The sequence below is a fragment of the Hakea prostrata genome, chromosome 2, assembly GCF_041222555.1.
Source record: "Hakea prostrata isolate BN-2017 chromosome 2, UWA_Hpros_2, whole genome shotgun sequence".
Lineage (NCBI taxonomy): Eukaryota > Viridiplantae > Streptophyta > Magnoliopsida > Proteales > Proteaceae > Hakea > Hakea prostrata.
The window spans coordinates 54,760,467-54,786,316 of NC_142601.1; the positions used below are offsets into that span (position 1 = coordinate 54,760,467).

The 25,850-nt window shown below is 35.7% G+C and overlaps 1 protein-coding gene across 1 annotated transcript; it reads right to left on the reverse strand.

Moving 5' to 3' along the window:
• Window positions 1–7,321: 7,321 nt before the first annotated feature.
• Window positions 7,322–23,676, reverse strand: LOC149024941 (agamous-like MADS-box protein MADS2). Its single transcript, XM_089145134.1, has 8 exons — window positions 23,492–23,676; window positions 9,893–9,971; window positions 9,706–9,767; window positions 9,435–9,534; window positions 8,707–8,748; window positions 8,322–8,363; window positions 7,547–7,683; window positions 7,322–7,443 (listed from the first exon to the last, which is right to left on the reverse strand). The coding sequence occupies exons 1-8, from the start codon at window positions 23,674–23,676 to the stop codon at window positions 7,356–7,358; spliced, it is 735 nt and encodes a 244-aa protein (XP_089001260.1). The 3' UTR covers window positions 7,322–7,355.
• Between the last annotated feature and the right edge of the window lie 2,174 nt (window positions 23,677–25,850).

Genomic DNA, 25,850 nt, shown 5'->3' on the forward strand with positions numbered 1-25,850 from the left:
ATAGGTGAAGTTTTCGCCTTTAAGATCATTTTCCATGAATTCTTCTTGAATTACACTTTCCATGCATGGAGCCAGATCTTACTTGAGTGATGTGTCTGACATAGTAGTGCCTATCATTTATATGCATGTTCCGTAAATTTCATTAATTCTAACCCTTTTAAAGCATTATGTACACATAAAATCAGCTTATGTTTTTTTTTTTTTTTTAAATAAACTAAACTATGTTTTGGGTTGCTGGAATTTAATAGACTCACCTTGGTGGGTCTCGGTTTTGATTGCAAACAGTTGTTGTTGAGCCTGAATGGTTAATTCCACTTGGTCATTCATGTACTTGTCAGTGATGTTGAGGACCCATCCACATGGATTTTTTTTTTAACTTATTATTGGGTCAACTGCATGCTATACTATACGCTACTAAGCCAATAATGGAATATTGGTGTGGCATAATACATCATCAGCTCAGTTCAGTTGGGAAGATGATAAGTCAGCATTACAACTTACAAGCCATTTGGTAAACCAGGCAGCACTAGCTACGCCCATTGTAGGGTCTTGAGGTGAGGCCATCATCATCATCAGTCCCTGGTAATGGCCTTATCTTTGGTTCCCTGCAAGTTATTGTCCTTTGTGTGCAATATAGCATGGATATAGCATAACAAACACAATGGAATGGACTATAACAAAAATGTCCTACAGACTATGGGAGACAGTACTCTTGCGTTCTTCGGGGTAATAGGTGGTTGAAACCTACCACGCCCTACAAGCATTATTATAGACACACATTCTATGAAGTATAATTTTCTACGACAAAAATATAATGCATCAAAATATCACCAAACAATATTACTCTCAGTCATTTCCTCAAACACTTTTTGTGCAATTGACTGAATAGTATATAGGAAAATACAATGCATCAAACATCACAAAACAGCATTCCTTTCTGTCATCTCGTCGAACACTTTATGTAATCTCCATATAACCCAATTTTGAATATTGCAATTCGTGTACAAGACTATAGGGACAAAGGAAACAGAAGAAGGAAATGGATGTTAATTCCGATAAAATTCCGATATGGTGGAGAGATACGAATACCTTTCGAGGCATCTCTTCTGGTCGACACGTTTTGAGGATTGTTGATTGTCGTAAGGAATCTGGGGCCCACTGCTATTCCTTGGTTATTCTCTGTCGCACTCGATAGCCAAGCCACCACCCTCCACCACCTTCTGTTTTCGACTTGAAAAGACCTCTGAAGCGAATTGTCCAGTTCTAACAGGATCTCCGTTATCCCCGTGTCCCATGGTATTTGACTTGTCGAGTAAAGGACGGCATTGATGAGATAGCTCGATTTATGAGCCCTTGGATTCGAGAACAAATTTAACGCCATTGACGTCGGTAACGGAACTTGACGTCAATCGAAGCGAAATTCGTCCTCGCAAGTTAAGTTGCAGTTGTACCCTACAATCATCAAACAGGCATGAAGTGACCGTTTGATTAGATCGTCTAATCGCCGCTGTTAAAGGATTTGACCACTCGATAACCGTACCAGTAAATCAGTAATAGTAATACAACCATTTGGGATTATCGGAATTCTTATGTTTTTGGGAGCGTAGAATTGTCATTTTCATCCTTTCTCCGTTTTGCCGTTTTGGCTTGTGAATTGTGAGACAAGTATCATGCAAACTGGTAACTTTCTTTGTCAATGAAGTTAATGTTGTTATAATGTCTTTACCCCCAAAAAAAAAACAAAACGCACTAAAATCCTTTTTCTGATTTTACATTATTGGTGACAGATAGATAAACTTATCTTCCATGATTTATAAAATTTATTTCTAAATTTTATTATTTCTTATCTATATCTTGCAATCCGTAATACCCTTCTATATGATATCAATACCTAAAATCATAAGGATTAATTGGTTTATTGGACTAATTTATGACTTTAGATCAACTATTTTAGGTCGAGCCAATCATGAGGTATACTCTCTCAACCTTTCGTTTCTCAAAAGAGAAATAAAACACTCCAAATTTGCCTCTCCCCCCCCCCTCCCCCCAAATAGGTGATATACTCGAACTCCTAGTTTGTCAGCAACACATAACATACAATCTACAACTTGGTTAAATTTTTGAATGATAAGTTAAATGAGAGTTCTCTCCTGTAATACTTTACATAGTGGCAACTTTTCGTCTCTTGTTGAAAAATGATTCAAGTATTTCCTATTATTAATTAAAATGGAAAAAAAAATCTTATGGAAAGTAAAAATGTTAACTCGCGGTTTCATGATTAATTAAGATTTTCATTTAAACTTTAGCATACGTTATCCCTAATTTCATAGAAGTGGATGAAAACATATTTCCTTCATCCATTTTTAAATTCATAGAGGTGGACATAGAAAATTTTCTTATTCCATTTTATTCTTTTCATTAACCTTTTCTATAATTTAGTACAGCCCTCAAAATTAGAAATGTTATAATAGGAAAATCTCTATCCAAGTGGGAACTCCAATATCATAGAAAAATATATGATATTAAGAGGGTTATTCCAATTGGTAGAATAAGAATAATTTGTCTTTTTTTGTGTTGGACAACACACAATGCTTCCTTCAACGAAACGCTTTTCATGTTAAATGACCAATATCTTCGCTCAACTCTTTCTTATTATTCTTCTTTTTTTTTCGATGTCCGAAAACCAGCAGTTTTATATAAAGAGGGGGTTGGGGGTGTGGGGGGTGACGGTTAAGTACTAAATATAACTAGGGCGTTCCCCCTAACCCCAAGATTTTTGAACCCTTTACCTCAGATCATCTGGAAACACCCACATTTATTAGTTAATGAGAATGAGATTATAAGTCTTCTTCTTTATTATAAATTATACATAAATTCGTTCTTTTCCCTAGAAGTTTTCTATTTATTATTATTATTTTTTGGGTTGGGGGTATTGAAGAATGGATAACTTTATATTATCTTTTCCTAGAAGTCGTGATAAGGGCATTGAATACATCCATCCTGACTAATTCTCACTGGCCCATTATATCATCTGCGACACCTCCATCATTTCTGTTTTGTGCACAAATACAACTTGCAATCTAACCGTCGAAGTTTTTTTTTTTTTTTTTTTTTTTTTTTTTTTTTTTTTTATAGTTTTTTTTATCTACACTAGATCAAATGATATACATTTTCTTTTGGTAATAATGATATACATTTAAGAAATATGAAGAAGAACATCTGATCTAACAGGAAGTATATAGAAAACAATCAGATTATTCAGTCAAAACTTAATGAAGAATGTCCAAGGAATGCTATCATCTTTGAATCAAACATTTTAAGTATTAGTAAGCTACCATGCTTTATTTATTTATCATTTTCTATTTGAAACTTTTTCAACCTTATCCAGCAAGAAAGCTCTCTTTACCGTTACTTTATGTTCTGTATTTCTCTTACAAAAAAAAAATGTTCTGTATTTCTTTTACCCAAAAAAAAATATTTTGCTTTTCTTACTTTAATGACAAGCTAAAACAGGTATGAAAGAACACCAAAGGGATTGGATAAATATGGTGCAACAAGTAATTTTTATTTTTACTTTTTTAATGAAGAATGTACGGATGTTTTAACATGAAAGGAAACTCCATAAGATATAGTTTCTCTATTATAAAATAATTTTACATTATTTTAGCTTGCCACTGATTTTGCTTTTAAATTTGATAAGAGTCGCCTTGCTTTCACAGAAAAGGCACTACAAGTGGGCCGAGATGTCAATGAGATTCGCTAGCTTGTTAAATAAGCGTATTGTCTGTCTGGTGTTAATGTGCATGATCAAGCGAGATTCCGGTCTATTGAATCGAATTAATGATTGAGGTCGAAATTTTGACCTAGATTTCAATCCAACAGACGAAAATAATTTGCTTGACGGTCCTACACATTATTTAATGCACAGGACTCAAACAAGTCCCAAAATGAACACTTGAAACATTAATAAAGACAAGATTTCCATCATCAGACACATTCATTCACTTCAAGTTTTCAACCAGTGTTTTGGTGTAAGAACCACACTTCCATAAAGAGTGACTTTTTGCACCAATGCGTTATTGGATCTAGCATTGGAATATGTGGAAATGAGAACTTGAAATGCTATATATAGTAATTAATTCTTAGAGCAAATTGCACTTGCATCCCAAAATAGAGACTTAAAAGGCAAAAGCACTGACATCTCCACTTTATGTTTGAAAAACATACAGGTCCTATTCCCTTATAATGGTTAATTGTACGATCACAAAAACCGTTATACCCTTATATATATCTCTTTCTATTGCAGCCATTGAAGTATTGGAGGATCGGACAATATACTGTACGGCATCAGATGGTAGACCTTTAATGGAAGAATTCATTCCATTGAAGAGAATCTATAAGGAAGATGGAGAGATGAAAAAGGAGAAGAATTGTAAAGATAAAGAAAAACTGGATGAGCTTCGTTCAGCTCTGTGAGTACTAGTGGTTGTTCTAAACTTCTAATGGAGATCTAAATTGCCAACGGCAACAGAAATCTGTTGCAGACGGGAAAGAGGTAATAATTGAATAATTCTTTCTCTGTTTTTTCCCTTTAATCAGAAAGATAATTTTTAAATTTTTAAATGATCTAAATGAATTTCAGTTTAGTATAAGAAAAACGATTGTAAATATGTTTAAAGCTTAATTAATATTATTTTATATTTTTATACAAATATATGCTTTAGTGGTGTCTTATATCCTATGGTTTTTATAACGGAAACTTTAGTCCCACATTTGACTAAGAGGAGTTAATTATCTCGTTTACATATACTAAGGACCTATGTAATATTACTTTAGGGTTAATGATCAAACCATGTGTGACGTGAACCAAGCCTATATCCTGTTGTGACCCAGTCATTGGTTATACAGACTTATTCTTTCACCCACAGCCTTTGAGGCTCTATATAAACATTTTTTTCAAGTTCATTGTAAACACTGAATTTCCTCTAAAGAAATATTGTGATTACAACAACCATTTAAGTGTTCGTGAAAATTCCTCAACAAGTTTTTGTTATCTACCACTTCTTTTTTTTTCCAAATAATTTTTCAATTTGTTGTCTAACGACCGAAGAAAACGATCACCATCCCAATACAACCAATAACTCGTTTCATATATGCAAGGACAATAGTGGAGGAGCTGAGGGGTCCATGCCTTTTAAGGGCTATTCTGATTTTCTAGCACAACCCATGAATGAAGAGAAAGAAGAGGCCGTACCAGGAGCTGGACTTTCTCTTTCGGCTTCTGTACTCCAGCAACCAAAGCAAGCTTTGGTCTGAATCCGAAGACAGCTCTTATTTTATAGACTCAGAGGAGGTGGAGCGGTGGTTGCGAGCAGGGGAAGTGGAAGTAGTCACCGTGGTGGGATTTCTGGTGGAGTATAGGAAGAAGATGGGTGAAGGGAAAATCCTTCACCTACCTAGTAAATAATTTTTTTAAACTTATCATATTTTGAGAAGGGTATTTTTGGAATTAAAAAGAATATAAACAATGATTTAATAATTTTTATTAACATATTGCACTAATGTATTCAATGAAAACCTGACTTTAGAATGTCTTTGTTTTTCAAACATAAAGTGGGATATCAGTATTTTTAGACCTCCATTTTAGGATGCTTGTGCAATTTGCTTTAAGATTTTCAAGTCTTAATTAGTTTTAGCGTGCTTTTTGTATTAATGATCATTCTCTATTTTTCCTAAAGAAAATGAATACAGGGATTCATTTATAATTAAAAATGAAAATTTGATTTCAGGGATTTGAAATATCTTTGTTGGTTGATATTTCTCTTCCTCTTAGTTTATAATGTATTCTTTGACCACTGCTTTCATTAGGATCAAGACAAAGCCCCACATATAAAAATAAGTTATCACCTCCCGTTGTAGATAGCATTATCCCAATATGTCCTTGTCATATTAATTTAGGTTGACTTTTTCTTTTTTTTTTTCTTTTCTTTTCTTATCTTTGGATTGATGGTTGAGTTTCTTAGACTCATAACTATTGCTGATTTGTTATAGTTATTGCTCCTTATCTTTGGATTGAAGGTTGAGTTTCGTAGACTTCATAACTATTGTTGATTTGTTATAATTATTGCTCCTTGATTAGGTAGATAAATTTTGGGATTAAGTACGACTATATGAAAATGAAGGATGTATAGAGATTATAATATGTAGCATGCATCATTTTGGGGATTTGTTGCGTATACTACTTTAGATTGCATTTACTTTCTTTGTAAATTACATTTTATTTTCGTCAAATAAGATAAAAGATTTAATTCATTATTAAGACCGAAAGGCCTCAAAAGAAAAGGAGAAAAAAAACAAACTCTATTTCTTATGTTTTTGGGTAATGATTACATCACAAAGCCTAAGGGATTGCAAAGAGGAGGAGAGAAAATGTGAAAAGACGAAGATTCAATTACAAGAATTAGGTGTCATTATATAAGAAATCGCCAGCGTTGTATTGTATTAGAAACACATTTACAACCATTCTTATGATTGAAGTTTGACTTTACAATCCTAAAATTCAACGTATCTGATACATGTCGCAATGATGGCGACTTTGCCCTTTACTACTGTGAGCATAGCAGGAGAAACTCTTTGAAGTTTGAACAAATACTCTGATGGGACAGTTTTGTTTTCCTTTACTTGTCACAAGCTAGGGTTTATTACTTTCCTTGATTGATGCTTGGGGAATGAAAAGTTTTTGGTGACTGTAGCTTTTCCTTTTCCCTTTCCCAAAATAAGGTCATTTCATGCCTCGGAGAGTGAAAAGCAAAAGTTTCTTGTTCTTTGTTTCCCCGTCCCTGCATCTGGCATGGATCTTTTTTAGTTCTCCTGTTTTTTTCTTTCAAATCAGGAGACAAGACCATTGAGGGGGTTTGGTCATCGAATATTGACCGTCAAGATTCACAGACACAGGTTTAAAGGTACATGAGTTGTCGAACAAATATTGCTTCTTAGGGGCTGCACGTCTTACTGGTGCAGAATGAAGTACTCGTCATTATTACAAAGCCAATTGCGATTGCAGGGACTTTCTACAGTCATCTAATATTTTTAGCTGGAAAATAACCATCTAGTAGACATTATAAGAGTTCACCAAAAAAAAAGAAAAATTAGACATTCTAAGAAGTATTCTAATCTTTCTTAGCAATTATAGGTTACACATTCTTTCTTAGTAAAGTTACATATCGTAGTGAGGGAAACATTCTTATTGTTCTTCAGTTTGAGAAGATAATTACAGCTTGAACTAACTAGCATAAATATGACATGTTTTCATGCGCAAATATAGATCTTCTCATGATGATCATTACCCTGAAAATTCAAAGCATCCATCCAGGAATGAACCCGTTGATGTTTTGGGCTGAAGTTGCAGCAACATTTATGTGATCTGGACCAGCAGGACTGTATCTGGGTGACCATTTTATCCAAGAAGCACAATCAGAGAGATTTAATTAAAGTATAGGCATATAAACATTCATTAAAGAAAGATTGTTTTGGATACAATTTTTACCCCATTTGCAGATTTGAATTGCATTCTAGAGGTTGGAAGAATCCCTCTGATTGAGATGCGTGACGGTTGAATTGGATGTTTGCATCGGCTGCTTCCCATGTGAGTTGAATGGTATTTTCAGCACTGCTTTCCTCCAGCTGCAGCATACAAAAATTTAATGTAAAGCTTCAATTTATTCGTGCACAAGTAAGATAGAAAAGAGATGATGAGCCAACGGGACCCATGAGGAAATAATTGCGGATGGAAGGTTAATTTATATTGATGTTTTGAGGAAAGAAAACTTTGAAAGCGGTACACTATGATATTAAGCAAATGATTCAAGTATAGGGGTGAGCACTGAGCAGGATTGCTTTTCTCTCTCTCTCCACTCCCCACCCCCCAATAAGTTCATTCTCACAAATTTAGGCCCTGCAGTTGAACTTTGTTAATCAGAAGATTCTAGCTAGGGGCTGTTTTTAGCAATTTCTTAAAATTTTGAGTCCTACTCCTTACTATGTTGGTTTAAAATATTACCATTCTGTTTCGGTGAATGTTGCTTTTCTGTTTGCCCTACCAAAACTGACAAAAAAATCACTGAATATATCAAATATGTAAGAATGCCTAGTTCCTTATACCCTCTTCAGAAACCTTTGTGCAATAGCTTAGATGGTGCAAGGAGAGTCGAGCCAAACGCAGGGATGGGCCATAGTGTCATCCAGTATATTATGAGAAAAATGAAGAAAAAAAAACCCTATATTTTTTCAGTTGAAATTTAAACTGAAATGTTAGATGTTACCTTCCTTCTCAAGGCCTTGTTTGCTTCTTGAAGCATATGTTCCTGCGTAAAACATTGCTAGTTTACATGAGAATGATGTAGATGGTAATCATTTCCAAACCGAAGTGCAGGGTATAATGGGCTTGATGCCAGATTCCAAATGTAGGATGGGCCACAGTGTCATGCAGTATGTTCACCATTTGGGTTTAGTATTTCAAAATCAATTCTTTTCTTTTTTTATTATTTTGGTAGATTACAAAATCAATTGTTTGCTACAAACAAAATGTTTAACAAACGATGGTCACTGTCTCTTCCTTTCCAGGCTATAACTTTGTGAAGCAAAAGAATAAAATGACCTTTCCCAAATGAAATCACTAGAGCAAATTTTCAAGTATGGATACATCACCTTTCTTTGAAGATCAGATAGTTGGTCCAACATCAATTGGGTCTGCAAGGCATGGAAATAGCAATCAGAAGCAGTCTCATTACCTCCTACTTATGTTATTATAGTTGTTCCCTATCCATTTAACAAAGGTTTTTATTTGTATAATGGGAGAGGCTTCCCAAAGAATTTGCATACTACATTAACAAGGGGTAAAAAACGGTATCATTATCGAAATAGAGAAAATATATTTGTCGAGAAGACTGCTAATCAATATGGGAAAATATTCTCCAAACAGAAAAGACCAACTGAAGTTGATATAATTCGGAAAGTAATTCAAAATTGAGTTCTTTTACCCAAAAAAAATTCAAAATTGAGTTTCAGATAGCATACCACATACCTACGCCGTTTACCTTTTTTTTTTTTTTATTCATTTAAAATAGGAGAAAAAAGGTAGAAAAAAATAAAGCCGCTTCCTTCATTATAACCGCAAGAAAGCTACAAATCTCTTAAGTAAGGCTCAAAGTTGGATGAGGAAACCTGATTAAATATTCAGTCCTCTGACATGTATTATCAAGTGAAGGAAATGCTGGGACCTGGGTGCATGGTAGATCACGGCTTGACCAGATTCAGCTTGTCTTTCAAATTCGATTTCCTCGTAGAGATTAAGCCCCTCTCTCCCTCTTACTTAGGGTAAATGTCCTTACCCCAAAAAGGAAAGATTAAAGGAAAAAGAAAAAGAAGGGGCTTACCTTTGTTGATCTGATGTGTTTCAAGGACATGTCAAGCTGATGTTCAAGCTGCTCAAGCTCCTTCGTATTTAGTGGACCCAAATCTTCTCCAAGAAGGTTCCTACGGTATTCAAGGTTGAAAGTTGTAATGCATCAGAAAGCAGGTGATCGACATTTTCATAAGAATTAACTAGAAATCCATCCTAAGCAAAAGAACTTGGACAGCTTTAACAAATAACAGAGCAGTTTCCTACTAAAGAGAGAAGATTACGTGCCAAAGCTAGAATTTTACCTCTGAGATCTCTGCATAAGCTCAACTTTCGCTTTTAGCCTCAAATACTCCTGGTAGCTGCTCTGCTCAATGACAATATGCCAATGTTAAAACATTGCTAAACGTCATACGGTCGACTTATAATTGCTTTTAGTAACATAGTAGATTGAATAAGAGGAAAGAGCTCTGGCTATGGCTTTTATATTACCTGTGTCTCCTTTGGTGGTTGGCTGGCTTCCAGTGTGCCATAACTGCATTTTTGATACCGCTCAAGTGTTTTGAGCATGCTAAGATCAGGAACAACAGAAAACGCAGTGAGATGCTCAATCCCATTTAGAACTTTTTTTTTGGGTGGGGGTCTGAGAAGGGGGTAGGACGGTGAAGGTCAACATTCAAATTAAGTTTCAAACAATAAGGGTAGAGATTCCTTATGTTACAGCATGCCTCTTTATTATATTATCTAGCTAATGAATATATAGAATATGGATTCGTATTCGATCTGAAAGGCAAAAGTTTTCTTTATAGCAAGGCTTTTTATGTCCCTGACTGCGGCAAAGTAATAATACTTACACATTAGATTCACTGAATATAAAGGATGAGTTTGGTAAAAGTCTCAAAAGAACAGTTCCGGGGTTCTTTCATAGAAGAACAAAATGAAAAGTATTTTAATTAATTAGACAAGTACTCATATATATATATATATATATATATATATATATATATATATATATATATATATATATATATATATATATATATATATATATATATATATATATATATAACCACTAATACAATACAAGTGGCTAATTCTCCTTAGCTCTAATATCCCCCCTTAAACACGGCCGCCTTCTAAGGCTGAGTTTGGTACAAAGAGCAAGAAATTGCCGCTTAGGCAGAGGCTTGGTAAACATGTTCACAAGTTGATGAGAAGAAGAGATATAGCGAGTGATCAAATGCCCTAGAGCCACTTCCTGTCTAACAAAGTGATAATCCAACTCGACATGTTTGGAACGAGTGTGGAAAACTGTATTCACATTCATATGTAGGGACCCCACATGATCACAATATAAGATAGTCAGTCTGGGCTAAGAAATCCCAAGACCATGAAGAAGAAAACTAAGCCACATTAATTTAGCAGTGATAGATGCCATAGCTCTATAATTGGTCTCCGTTCTACAGCGAGACACTATAGGCTATTTCTTGACTCTCCAAGAGAAGCAATTAGACCCCATAAATGTGTAAACCTTGTGGTGGAGCAACAAGATAAGGGGCAGCAGCCCAATCTACATAAGAAAACCCATATAATTGTATAGGACCATCTCTCTGAATACAAATAAAACAATCCAAAGTACCCTTCATATCACAAAGAATAAGTTTGACCAATCCAAAGTCAGCCATAGTGGGTGTGTAAATGCTTCGAAAAATAGTGTTCACATAGGCCAAGTCCGGCCTAGTAATGGTCAAGTATTGCAAGCCACCAACCAAACTTCAAAGAATCGAAGAAGAGGTGGTATATTTATTGTTAAAATGGTTCTTGCTTTTGTTCTTAAAGAACAACTGGAATCAAATTTTATTTGCTCCATTGAGCCATCTCAATGTACTCTAGCAACACAACCGACAACCATCAATATTGACAACAATGCCACTAATTCAATCCTAAATTAATTGCTTGGCAAAAGCAAGATCATTTGTAAAGGCCTACATAAGCCACCTTAACTGAATCACTATCATCCCACATTCTTGGTCTTTCAAACTGCGAAGGATCTGTGGGGTGCCCTTGCTGCTCGCTTTCAAAAGCAGTCCGCAAAGTGAACTTCGGGTGCTTACGAAAGGCTCTGCATCACTGATTACCTTAAACGAGTCAAATTCATTGCTAATTCCTTGGCTGCAATCAATGATTAGATAAGATATTAACTTGGTGACTCATGCTTTGAATGCTCTATTTCTAGAGTGCTACATTCATTATTACCATTGAACACCTTAGTCGTCCCCCGCCCCTGGTGTCTCCCCTGGTGTCTCCTTCAATGATCTAAGAGCAAAGCTTTGAGTCCATAAGTAAGACTACACCATGGCTATGGGTTTACTAAATCCCCACTTGACCCAACCCTACCCTCAGCTTTGCTCGCTACAGATCACCAAAAACAAAATCGCAACACCTGTCTCTCTTTTCCATAAAAAATCGATACTCTACTTCCACAAAACAAGATTATCATGGCCAACTGATGGAAACCTAATTTTAGGGTTAGGGTTTCTTGGAAGAATTCTCTAAAACTAAGGGTTTTCCCAAAATTTTCCAACAAGTAAATTAATAAATCTATGGGATGCCCATGGGTTGCTTTGAACCAGATGAAAGTTGGAGGGAAACACTAGAAAAAAATTAAGGGGTTCTATGGGTTACAGGGAAAAGCCTAAAGCATTAACCAGTAACTTTGGGATGGTTTTGAGATCGATGTTCAGAATCAATATGCGATGTAACCAAGAAATATGGGGTTTATCAAATCTTCCTAGGAAACCTGCGGTTTGGTATGGGGAAGTTTTAAGATAAGGGATAAAAAATATCAACATTTGTAATTAGATGGAAGAGATATCGGTTGTCATAGGATAACCTAAAATTATCTGGGAAGGGTAGAATGAAAAAAGAAATAAGGGTTTTGCAAAACCTAGAGGGAAAGGAAGAACTCAAGAAAATAATGGAAGGGGGTGGAAAGGGTAGGGAAGGCCTGCAGTTAGGAAGGGAAAAGGTAGACTTCTTACAATTTGCTTTCTTTCTTTCTTTTTACTTTTTCTTTCCTTTTCTTTCTTCTTGTTTTGTTTGAGTCATTTTGTTTTTCTTTTTTTTTCTGCTGTTTTAATACTTCAGCAAGAGCCAAATATTCAAAAAATTAAAATAAACAAAGAAAAAAAAATGATGGAAGAGAAAGAGGCTGTTGTAGAGAAGAAAGAGGGTGGAAGGGGATTTTGGAGCTGTCGCAAGGGGTGGGTTGGGGCTGGGAATGCTTGCGCAAGGAGGAAAGAAGGGGGAGGATTATTGGTTGAATCATGTGGATCAGCGACCCGTACGGGGAGCACAAAGTGCTCCCCCACGCCTCCTGACCACAAACGTCAATGGAGCCTACGGTGAAAAACACTTTTTGGAAAAAATTAAAAAAAGTTTTTTTTTTTCACCAGTGGGACCCACTGATGTTTGTGGTCAGGAAGCCATGGGGGAGCACAGAGTGCTTCCCCGACGGGGAGAAGATCCGGATTCCATGGGTGGGGGGGGGGGAGGGGCTGAATTTACTTGTAGAAGGCTGTAGAGCTACTATTGTTACTGGGCTGTTTGCTGGATTTCAGGATGGAGTGATTTGAAAAATCTAAACAACTACAAGGTCATACCCAAATAAGACCTTGCTGCATCTTTCTTGGCTGCAATTCTTGAACAAAATTTATTAATCTAGGCTTAAGAAGAAACAAAGAAACAACAAGCCTATTTATAGCTAACTAGAAGACTCTAATCCTAAGTGAATTTCTTTTATAAGTTAGGATCCCTTTACAAATAATCTCAGCCGTCCAAATAAATAATTAAAGATCTAATGGGGTCTCTTTAAAATAGATTCCCCCTACGACTCAAGTACTAAAGAAACTCTTCTTGTAAATAAAGACCGATAAGAATATATCTTTAAGGAAGATGCACAATGACTCAGGAAATTATCTCTAACTCAAATTAGACTTCTAATTCACCAAGACTCTAATTCACCAAGACTCTAATTTTGACCTGCAAAAATTCAATAACTAACCCTAGAGTTCTCTAAAGGACTAATCCCAAGGGAAGAGTAGCCAAGGGCAAATCTCAATAGCGATAGGTCAACTATACTGATTATCCCTTGTCTACTTTTGCCTTTTATTAATTTTGTATTAATCCATCAAAGTTAAGCTGTCTTATACACCCACTTGACTCCAATGACTTCTTTTATCTTGGGGAGACTATGAGTTCCCATATCTCATTCTTTTCTATTTTCATGATTCCTTCTTTCAAAGTTGTAATAACTATAGGGGCATTAAATTGATGAGCCATACTGTAAAATTATGGGAGAGAATGATTGAAACCCGTTTGAGGCACTTAACTACAGTTACGAAAAACCAATTTGGGTTTATGCCGGGAAGATCTACAACGGAGGCTTTTTACCTAATTAGGAGACTTATGGAAAAGAAAGGTATAGAGAATGTAGGAAAGGCCTTCATATGGTATTTATTGACCTAGAAAAAGCTTATGATAAAGTCCTTAGAGCGTTAATTTGGCAAGTACTATAGAAAAGAAGTGTTGCAAGTAAATATGTAGATATAGTTAAGGATATGAATGATGGTTCGGTGACTAGTATTAGAATAGTGGGGGACAAAATAATAAATTCCCAATAACAGTTAGGCTACATCAAGGGTCAACTTTAAGCCCATATCTATTTGAACTAGTAATGGATGAACTAACCAAAGACATTCAAGATGAGGTCCCATGGTGTATGCTTTTTGCGGATGATATAGTGTTGATTGATGAGACCCAAGTGGGGATTAATACCAAATTAGAATCATGGAGAGTACTCTAAATCCTTCGTTAATGAAGTAGTCAAACAAGGAAAATGGGATTTTAAAGGGGATACCAATGCAATGTGGAATGAGATGGCTATGTGTATTAAGAAGGTGGCTAAAGATGTTCTAGGTGAATCAAAAGGAAAGATCCATTCTTATAGAGAGACGTGGTGGTGGGATAGTAATGTTCAAGCTACCATTAGGAATAAAAAAGCTAGTTTTAAGACATGGCAAAGAACTAAGGATGTTGAGGATCTTCATAGGTATAGGTTGGATAGAAATGAAGTTAAGAAAATTGCAGGAAAAGCAAAGGAAAAGGAAGTATAAAGAGTTATATAATAAGTTGGGCACAAAGGAAGGGGAAAAATCTATTTATAAGATAGCTAAGATGAGGGATAGGAAGAGTAGAGATCTTGACCATGTGAGATGTATTAAAAATGGAGATGGTAAAGTATTAGTTTGTGAGGAGGATATTAAGAAAAGATGGGAAACCTATTTCTATAGTTTACTAAATGAGCATTCTTCAAGCACTTATGTTTCGAATGATTACACTTTTCACCAAGGCACCAATGTCCGAACTTATATACGTAGAATTTTGATATCCGAAGTAAAAGAAGCTTTAAGGAGGATGAAACTTGGCAAGACACAAGGTCCTGATGAAATCCCAATTGAAGTATGGAAGAGCTTAGGAACCCATGGACTAGTTTGGTTGACTAAGTTGTTTAATAAGATTATGAGCACAGGGAAAATGCCAGATGATTGGAGGAGAAGTGTTGTGGTTCAAATTTTCAAAAATAAAGGAGATATTTAAAGTTGTAATAACTATAGGGGCATTAAATTGATGAGCCATACGATGAAATTATGGGAGAAAATAATTGAAACCCGTTTGAGACACTTAACTACAGTTACGGAGAACCAATTTGGGTTTATGCCGGGAAGATCTACAACGGAGGCTATTTACTTAATTAGGAAACTTATGGAAAGGTATAGAGAATGTAGGAAAGATCTCCATATGTTATTTATTGACCTAGAAAAAGCTTATGATAGAGTCCCTAGAGCGTTAATTTGGCAACTACTAGAGAAAAGAAGTGTTGCAAGTAAATATATAGATATAGTTAAGGATATGTATGATGGTTCGGTGACTAGTGTTAGAACAGTTAGGGGACAAAGTAATGAATTCCCGATAACAGTTGGGCTACATCAAGGGTCAACTTTAAGCCCATATCTATTTGCACTGGTAATGGATGAATTAACCAAAGACATTCAAGATGAGGTCCCCTGGTGTATGCTTTTTGCGGATGATATTGTGTTGATTGATGAGACCCAAGTGGGGATTAATACCAATTAGAATCATGGAGATTAGCTTTGGAATCAAAAGGCTTTAAACTTAGTAGATCGAAGACAGAATATTTAATTTGTAACTTTAGTCATGATTGGGCAGATGATGAGGTGGTGATACTTGACGATAAAGAGATTCCTCAGAGTGATTGTTTTAGGTACCTAGGTTCAATCATAAGTAAAAGAAGTGATTTGGAAGATGAGGTTTCCCAAAGAATTAAAATAAGGTGGATGAAGTGGAGAGGTGCGTCCGGGGTCTTATGTGATCGGCGTATTCCATTAAAGCTTAAAAGGAAAATTTTATAGGACCGTTGTTCGACCAGCTATGATGTACGGTGCAGAATGTTGGGCTATTAAAAAGAATCATATAGATAAACTCAGTATAGCAGAAATGAGGATGCTAAGATGGATGAGTGGCAAAACTAGGATGGATAAGATAAGAAACAATCATATTAGAGTTGGTCAGGGAGTTGCTCCCATAAGTGATAAGCTTAGAGAAAGTCGTTTGAGGTGGCACGGCCACGTTCAACGGAGATCTATAAATGCTCCTGTACGGAGAAGTGATATAATCCATATTGAAGGAACTAGAAGAGCTAGGGGTAGACCTAAGATAACCTTAGGAGAAGTGGTGAGAAAAGATATGTATAGCTTAGGCCTTGTATCTAGCATGGCCTTGAACAGAACTGATTGAAGGGCAAGAATCCATTTAGCCGACCCCATTTAGTTGGGACAAGGCTTATTGTTGTTGTTGTTGTTGTAAAATCATGGAGAGTAGCTTTGGAATCAAAAGGTTTTAAACTTAGTAGATCGAAGACAAAATATTTAGTTTGTAACTTTAGTCATGATCGGGCAAATGATGAAGTGGTGATACTTAACGATAAAGAGATTCCTCAAAGTGATTGTTTTAGGTGCCTAGGTTCAATCATAAGTAAAAGAGGTGATTTAGAGGATGATGTTTCCCAAAGAATTAAAATAGGGTGATGAAGTGGAGAGGTGCGTCCTGGGTCTTATGCGATCAGCGTATTCCATTAAAGCTTAAAAGGAAAATTTTATAGGACCGTTGTTCGACCAGCTATGATGTATGGTGCAGAGTGTTGGGCTGTTAAAAAGAATTATATAGATAAACTCAATTTAGCAAAAATGAGGATGCTAAGATGGATGAGTGGCAAAGCTAAGATGGATGAGTGGCAAAACTAAGATGGATAAGATAAGAAATGATCATATTAGAGTTGGTCTGGCAGTTGCTCCCATAAGTGATAAGCTTCGAGAAAGTCGTTTGAGGTGGCACGGCCACGTTCAACGGAGACCTATAAATGCCCATGTACAAAGAAGTGATATAATCCAGATTAAAGGAACTAGAAGAGCTAGGGATAGACGTAAGATAACCTTAAGAGAAGTGGTGAGAAAGGATATGTATAGCTTAGGCCTTGTATCTAGCATGGCATCGAACTGAATTGATTGGAGGGCAAGAATCCATGTAGCCGACCCCATTTAGTTGGAACAAGGCTTATTGTTGTTGCTTCTTTCATGGTTTTTATCCATTCATCACGCTTTATTGGATTATCAAATTTCTGGCTCAAGAACTACCATGTTGCAAGTGTGATGCCCCACATCTTATAACACTCATGCTAGAACATTCTAACAAGATTATTAAATGATTACAGATGGCTGAACCATGGTTTTGGGATGGTTTGACCAAATGATTCTAATGTAATTAAAGGACAATTTAAAATAGAATTGGATTCTAAACCCGTATTTTGGCTGAAATCCAGTACCATTTGTAGACCACGTGTGTACGGTGAAATTAGATTGAATCGAAAACAGGGAAATGATTAACGTAACTTTTTTTAATCGTAAAATACCATAAATTAGATTCTCAAGAGTGTGCCAATTCAGAGTTGTTCTAGTGGTAAAACCAACACCTCTTAGTGAAGAGGTCGTGGGTTCGACTCTTGCTGAGGCATATTAATATCTCCATCCCCCAGTTTAATAAGTTCGTTTGTACCTCAAAATAAAATCTCAAAAGTGTCCTTTCTAAGAAATCAGAGTGGGCCCACAAGCCCATAACAAAGACCAATAATGAAAGAGACTAATTAACTAATATACATGGGTATGTTGGGGTGGAGGTATATATACTAGTAAAGTGTCGTAAGAAACGGGGGGGCACGCCCATACAAGCCAATGAAGAGACAATAACATCATGGGATGTTGGGGTGGAGGTATATATACTAGTAAGGAGAAAGAGAAAAGATATCAAGTAAAGATATCAAAAAAAGAGAAAGAAAATTTTTATATTAAGAAAGAAGACAATTGAAATAAACAATCAATTTGGGCAAGGAACTTAATAGAACCATGCATGAAATTTGATTGTAAGCTATGATAATCAAAATGTTGCAATTTTAGAAAAATATAAAGAGACATGTTAAAATTACGTGCAAATTCAACTTAGATTATAGGGTTATGAGGATAAGGATTGTTATGCAAAAACACCAATTTAATTTTGAAGGATTACCCATAATTAGGCAATCCAGACCAAGAACCCGTAGATTTCAGATTTGATATGGAGTTCCAAGCATAGTTAATTTTGAAGACTCTATGTAGACAAAAGCCCTAATTTCTAGAGACCAATTTGGACCGAAACCTTAATTATGAGTTGAGGATAGGATCTGAGTGTATGATTCAATAAAATGATTCACACACAGAGGACATACACTCGATGATGGAAAGGTTTATTTAGCTCGATTGACCAGATTGACTTACTAGAATTAGGAAAGAAAATGTAATGTAGCCTTAACGAGGTTGTTCAAATAAAAGACCTAAAGACTGGATTGAAAATAGGGTTAGATATGGAATCTAGCTAACAAGTGTAGCATCTGAGTGTAAGATTCAGTGGAATCCATCAGTCACAATGACCCTACACTTCTGCCCAGTGAAATGATGATACCCTATTAGATGACTAAAATTCATTTAACCAAGCATAGCAAGAACAAGGATTAAAGTCAAATCATAGAAGATCTGAAAACCCTACCCTAAAGCAAGAATTAAGATGGGAGAGGTAATCCTAAGTGCAAGATACATTGACATTGATCAATCATCGAATTGGGTACTGACCATATTGCGAATTACCTCCTAAGAAGAAAGAATACACTCTGGAGTAACATAAATCTTTTTTATTTTAAAGAGAATTTTTGGACTGGAAAGACTGGTGAGTATTATAACTCAACTGGTAGATAAATATGATTGTAGCGTATGATGTGAGTATTATAACTCAACTCATTTGTATGTATGATTGTAATATACTATGTGATACTTAGTAAACTATATAGTGATATAATATTTTATAAATGAATCATTCTTCAATTATGAAATGACTGATATGAGAACATGAGTGACTATATTATTGAATTGAATGACTGTATGCACCTAGTATTAGTGCTTATGATTGTATAATGAGTGATATATTAAATTGTTTTATTTATAGATGATTGTATTTTGGTTTGAAACATAGAACAAAATTCCATCGAAACTTGCGAAATTTCCACCGAAATTTCCCATTTTGGAAAATGTGAAACGAAACTCATGAGGACAGAAAAAAAGTCCTTAGTTTCGATCTAAACTGTCGAAATTTCGTCGAAACTTATCGAAACCTCAAAACTTGTCGAAACTTGGTTCAACCCAGTTGGACTAGCTGGTTCATGAGGAAAAAAAATTCCCAAGTTTCCTGGGAAAGTTGGAAAATTTTGTGAAAACTTGAGACTTTTTCCTATAAATTTTGTAGCTTTTCCAAATTTTTTATTTTGTTGTTTATAACACTCCTTACCCAACAATCAAACTACTACTTTCATGTTTCCCCAAATACCCACGACAAATAACCCCTCCATCAGGACTTCCTTATCCAAAGTGCGTATTCCTTCATGTTGGTTATCTTAAGCATATTGATGATCAGACTCATAAAGTTACAGTTGTCGATTAACTTGACAACCATAGGCATAAAATGTCATGGGATGTCTATATTCGTTGGTTGGAGGAGAGGATGTTACAGGCATAGTACTATTCAGCTCACAGGATGAATCCACTCTTGGCACTCCTCTTAACACTAAGTTGTATTTTCCTTTTATTGTCAACTATTTTGAAGTTAAAAATTATATATTGAATGTTATGTGCTTAAGTAGTTAAGTTTATAATGTACTTTTTGGACAACTCTACATTGATGTTATGTACATTGAATGACATATCTACATGATTTTTTTAGCAAAATACAACAAATGTATTCTTTATACTCTAATTAGCTTAAACACAGGATCCCACCCCAAAATACTCTCTAAAACCTGTCGAAACTTGTACGGAAAAGTCCTCGATTTCCTCAAAATTTCCCAAGTTTCCACCTAAGTTTCCCATTTTCACCCGGTCAAAACTTGAGTTTCCCTCGAATTTTTTTACCATGGTTTGAAATATATATTTTTTTCAAACATAATGATAAGGATTGTTCATATGAAGAGCTTAATAAAATCAAGACTGGAAAGGAATAAAATAGATTTTGTTGATGAACACAGCCCTTGAGGCCAGACTATAAGGTGGAAAGACTAGTCTAAGCCAATGATAGTAGTCTACAAGGTGTATATGGCCTTGTGCCTTGACATTGAAGCCTCTTTAGTGGGAGACTAAAGCCACTACGGTGGTAAGACTAAAGCCACTTCAACGGTATAAACTGATGTACATCCTATATGGCATTGTTTAGGCCTATGACTATGACTGAAAAAGGAACTGAAATGAAAGGATTTAAATAGAAATATCTTGCATAATATGCATTTTCAATGAGACTGGATAATCTAATATGTTGTATATACACATTTTTTTGTTTTTACTATAGCATAGTTGTGTTATGAAATTCGCTGGGCTGGTATAGCTCATTCTCCCTTATCATGTGCAGATAGGCGGAAACAAGATAATGGTAAGCACATAGCAGCACAAAAACATGATTGGAAGGTCAAGTGGTTTTTATGTTTCAGTTTGTCTCTGTTTGAAGTTTATGTTTATATCCTTGAGTTTTTGTATAAGATGGTAAAGATATATAGTTAAGATGATACTATAGTTTGAAAAGTTGATGATGGTAACTTTTGTGTAATTATACTTAGACAGAGTTAGTTGCCATTAGATAATCAAAATTTTGCATTGCCCTCTCTCACTAAGTGTTTCCGTAATTGTATTGTGATATTGATTATTGTTATTTCCAAGGTAAGAATGAAGGAATTAACTGTCATGTCACTCAATAGGGTTTAGGTGTCATGTGCCCCACCTAGTCCTAGTAAATGGAGCTGTGAGGCAAGTCTCGTACTCGTAATTTGTTGATCTTTTGACAAAAAGACACTCCTCCGATTGTGGTGGTTCAACAAGAACAAAAGGCTGCTGATGAATTCTTGATAGTATTGCACAAAAAAAAAATGATGGTCATATGGTGGATTCTCTACAAGAGGATAACAATTTAAATTAGGTGTCTTCCCTTATTTTTTTCTTCCCAATCTATATCTACAGTACTTACAGTATTATGTCATGCTAGTTTTACAACATCTGAAGAGAAAAATGGGATCGGTTATGTTTTTCTTTCTCCAAGTGGAAGTTTCTGTTGCATGCTATTTCGGATCCAAAAAAAATTCGTCTTCTTTAATGGGTGAAGCTTTGGGCCTTCGTGATGCCCTTCAAAATGTAATTCGAAGTGGATATAGATGTATTCAGATATGTTCTGATTATCAACCGATTATCCCTTTCTTAAATGGCACCAATTTGGTCTTAGATTGGGATTTTAGTCTTATTTTAGGAGACATTTTAAGTCTTATTTCTTAAAGGATATTGATGTATGTAATTTTCTTTTTATTTCAAAAGTGTCTAATGCTTTAGCAGACACCTTGGCTAGGAGGGCCTGGTCAGTGCCAAGTTTGACTGTTTGGCCCGTTTCCTCTCCTTGGCTGGTGGATTTCTTACCACCTGGTTGTTTCTCTCAGTAGTTTTTCATGAATGCAATTCTATCACAAAAATTTTAAAAAAAATAAATAAATAAATTGGACAGTTGTCATTTCTTCAAACTTTTCATACATATAGTGCCTTCACTCACTCCTTATATTGTGTTACAAATACCCTTACCCTCGGCATTTGGAACAAAAATATTTTCTACATAGGACTGTCACCATACCGCTTCCTATTTTGGTACCTGTACAGAATATTTTTGCCTCTACCCCGAATTAAAAAAATAAATCAAATTTTGTAGTTACCCCCTATTAAATAGACAGTAGGCGTTTCCCTATTAAATAGACAGTAGGCGGTTAGTGTTTCTCTCATCATTTTGGATATAGTGAAGCCAATTAGAAATATAAGCCCAGCCAAAACGGGATACACTTAACTTGACAAATGAGCTTTCTTGAATTGTAATCATCGAGGAATCTCAAGCCATGGAAATAGAAATTTGAATGCAGGACCAGATCAGACCCATCAGGGATATGAAATAAGCAAAACTTGGTGGTAGTTAAGACCACCGGGATACTACCCAAAAAAAAAGGTTCAAACCACTGGGATGCACTCATAATTGCTATGTCTTTAATTTTTTTCTCTCTATGTCTTCTCCATTACCATGAAGATAGTAGGTCATCTAACGCACTGCCTCCAGCTCCATGTCCTATGGAACCCAAAAACGATACAATTCTTGTATCGTCTGTTCATCAGTTTAATCGGAGGCGCATTGATACTTTTAAAACCAATATGGACGTTGACTAGAGAAGTGGACTAGGCCCCAGGTGATCCTGTACTGACTTGCAGGTTAATAGGATTTGGCTCCAAGCCCTAATAAATAAAAAGAAAGAAAGAAAAAGACTTGCAGGCTAATACCAAACTATTAAAAACGTTATATACATTAAAACGAGTTTGAAACACTTATTTTAAGTCTCCTTAATTGAACCTGTTGCTCTTTTTTGGATCAGTTCTTATGCTCTCAAGCTAACCTATAGAAGGGGTTGAGTTCAGTTTAAGGCTTTGAAACAATAGTTTGTGAAAATTGAATTTCCCGTTAGGCCTATTGGCAAACTCTAGGTCACAAAATCCTTTGCTAAAAGGTTTTAATGTAAAAGAGGCACCAAACAGAAGGGGAACAAATTGTTTGAAATCATGAATGGGAAAAAAACCCATGCATGCCTCAACAACAATGTCGTTATAAAAATAATACCAACAGATCTTATAATTTCATGAGAGTAGGATCAGCCAGCAATGAAAGAAAACTCGTACTACAATGAAACAGTGAATTTCGCTGGACAGATGACTCGGTGACCTAGATTTTTCAACGTCAGTTCCAGGCAACAAACATCTCGTAGATTTGAGATTTGGTCGAAGAGAGAATTACTAACGAAATTACGAAAATCTTCCAGATAGCCTTTTTAAATGCCGAAAGGGAAGTTGAAAACGCAACAGACTTGCACCACAAGCCTATCAGGATACTAAAACGAGCAGCTTAAACTCGAAATTCACGGACAATCCAAAATAAAATCTATTTAATGATCTATTAATCAATGGATCAATAGATCCACGCGAACCCCTTCCATACTCGGATCTCACGATATTATTATGCAACGCAGAGAGTGAAAATAAAGCTGAAGACAACAGAAGTCAAAAGTGAAAAATGGACAAAAAGAACAAAAGAAAAGCAGATATTTTTCATAAGCGGAGTCCACCAAAACCTCGAAAACTGAAGAAAGTAACATCTCGGAGCAGATCTTAAGAGATGAAGAGAAAGAACGTGTTTTTGGTTTCATCGAAGTGAAAACGAAATGAAATCCAAGCGTAAATGAAGCAAATCAGACAAACTAATAACCAAGCATCAAAGCATGCATTTAAGACTATAACAGAGACAGATCTGAAAGCATACCTAGAACTGCTACTAAACTCGTAAAGCTTTCCTCGGTTAGAGAAGATGATAAGAGCGACCTCAGCATCGCAAAGAACCGAAAGCTCATACGCCTTCTTGAGAAGTCCATTCCTTCGTTTCGCAAACGTGACCTGACGATTTATCTTGTTCTCGATCCTCTTCAGCTCAACTCGTCCTCTCCCCATTCTCTTCTCTTTAATTTCTACTTTTCTTATACTTTGCAATCTCTGACAACCACACGAAGTTTTTTATTTGCTTATATGAACTAAGCTTTTAGTTTCTCTTTCTTCGTCGTCCTTCCTAGTTCCTATCTTTCTGCTTGTCTCAGATTGGAGTTAGATCTTCTCTCGTGAACTGTACTTTGATGTTGCAGAAAGAAAGAAAAAAAGAAGAGAGAGACGCAGAAATGAAAGTTTGAAACCCTTACAGCGGTAGTTCCTTCTATGTTCTTCTTCAGTCTTGGCTCACATGTGGCCTTCGAACTCAGGTTTATGGTTTCCCTCACAAGAAATAAAGAGAAGAGCGTACTTGTTAGGTTCCTCACCACCCGCGGACCCTACCTTCTACCAGGTCTCAATCCTTCGCTCACCTTTTCCATTTCACATAAATCTCTTCTTTTTAAATTGATTTACTTTTGATGTATTGTTCCCTTTTTTTTAATTGTTTTTTAATACTTTTATTTACTTCGAACGTCAGAACCATCCTTAAAATACTCAACTCTGGGCTTACCACGTGTCCAGTTAGCAGTGGACGAGAGTTATGCCTGTTGAACCCCAGAACCCTTTTTGAAAAATTTTGCAAAATTTCTTTTTTGGGAAAAAGTTCTAGGGGCAGCGAAGACTATTACATGTACAAATAAACTGTGAATAGGTATTGGTCATTATCAACCGCGTAGATTTTTTAATGGTAATTGATATTCTAACTAGTAGCTTTTATATTAGGGGAAAAGAAATATAATGTATCATCATAGAGACTTAAATTTGTAACTAAGGTTTAAAATGTTGTTGACTATTCGGGTGTCAGTAGTTATCGACACCACCGACACCTCAAATATCAACAACATTTCTCCAACATTTAGATTGGTGTCAATGAAAAATCGACGCTAGTTTCGAACGTATTTGAGGTCATTTTGGCATTAGTTTTGTTGAATAGCATAATTTGATGTTAATAAGCACACTGAAAGCGTTATTTTAGCCTAAAATATCATCTAAATTAATGTTCATGATCGGTACGTGCCTAATTGTATGCTGGCAAAGTTAGAAGTCTAGAAAACTCATATAAACCAAATTAAGCATATAAAGAGAATATTAGTACACAACTAATAAAGAGAAGTACTAAAGTCTACAATTTATTATACAATTACAAGATACAACGGCACTATCTTTGGAGAATAGAGAGAAAATGGCAAAAAGTAGAGTGAAAAATCACGGAAATTCAATTGAAATTTAGCTAAATATCGCCGTTATTGGTGATATATTACCGATTTTTAGAATTTCCCATGTCGCCTATGGGTTTTGTGTCGGATTCCATTGACATGACGATATATCGCCAACTTTTCATACTATGCATGTAACCTCTTCACCAAAAAATATTGGTCATCATCAACCAAATAACGATAATTTTGCAAAACTTTCTCTAGACATTCATGTTGCTCTATTTGTCTTTATTATTGAACTCATATTTCGTGCAATTTAATTAATTTATAATTTCTTTTCTTTCCAACACCAATTATCTTCCGACAACTATGGATAGAAAATTTTAGTAGCACGCTACTCTAATTTTTTTCCCCGGAGAAAAAAGGATACTTATATCAATAGAATACAAATATAATTACAATGTCATATTCTGAAATACCAATGACCACACTGCTCCTCTCGAATGAGATTTGGAAGTTGGTCCGGCTTGAGGATCAAGCAAGACCTCAAAAACCATAGTTGGCAACCCAGCCAAATAATCCGCACAACAATTAGTCTCCCTAATCCCATGATAAAAGGAACAATCCAAAAATTGATTCCTCACAACTCAAGAATTTTCTCTAGCAAGCTAAGGGTCTTCCATGAAGCACGGAGGATACCCAAGATAACACCAATAGCCACATACAAATCAGACTATACAACAACCTTGTTGTATCCAATTGCCCTCGCCTTCTTCAAACCATAGAGAATAGCATGCATCTACACTTACAAAATTTTAATGCCACAAAGCCTACCAATACAAGCAAAATAGTACCACCCTGACAGTCCCTAGCAATGGTACCGTAACCACCGTAATTGTCACAAATATACTCATTGCAATTAATCAAGATCCAATCCCAAGGAGGGGGACGCCAATGGTGAACCGTCGGCCATTTAACTGAGAA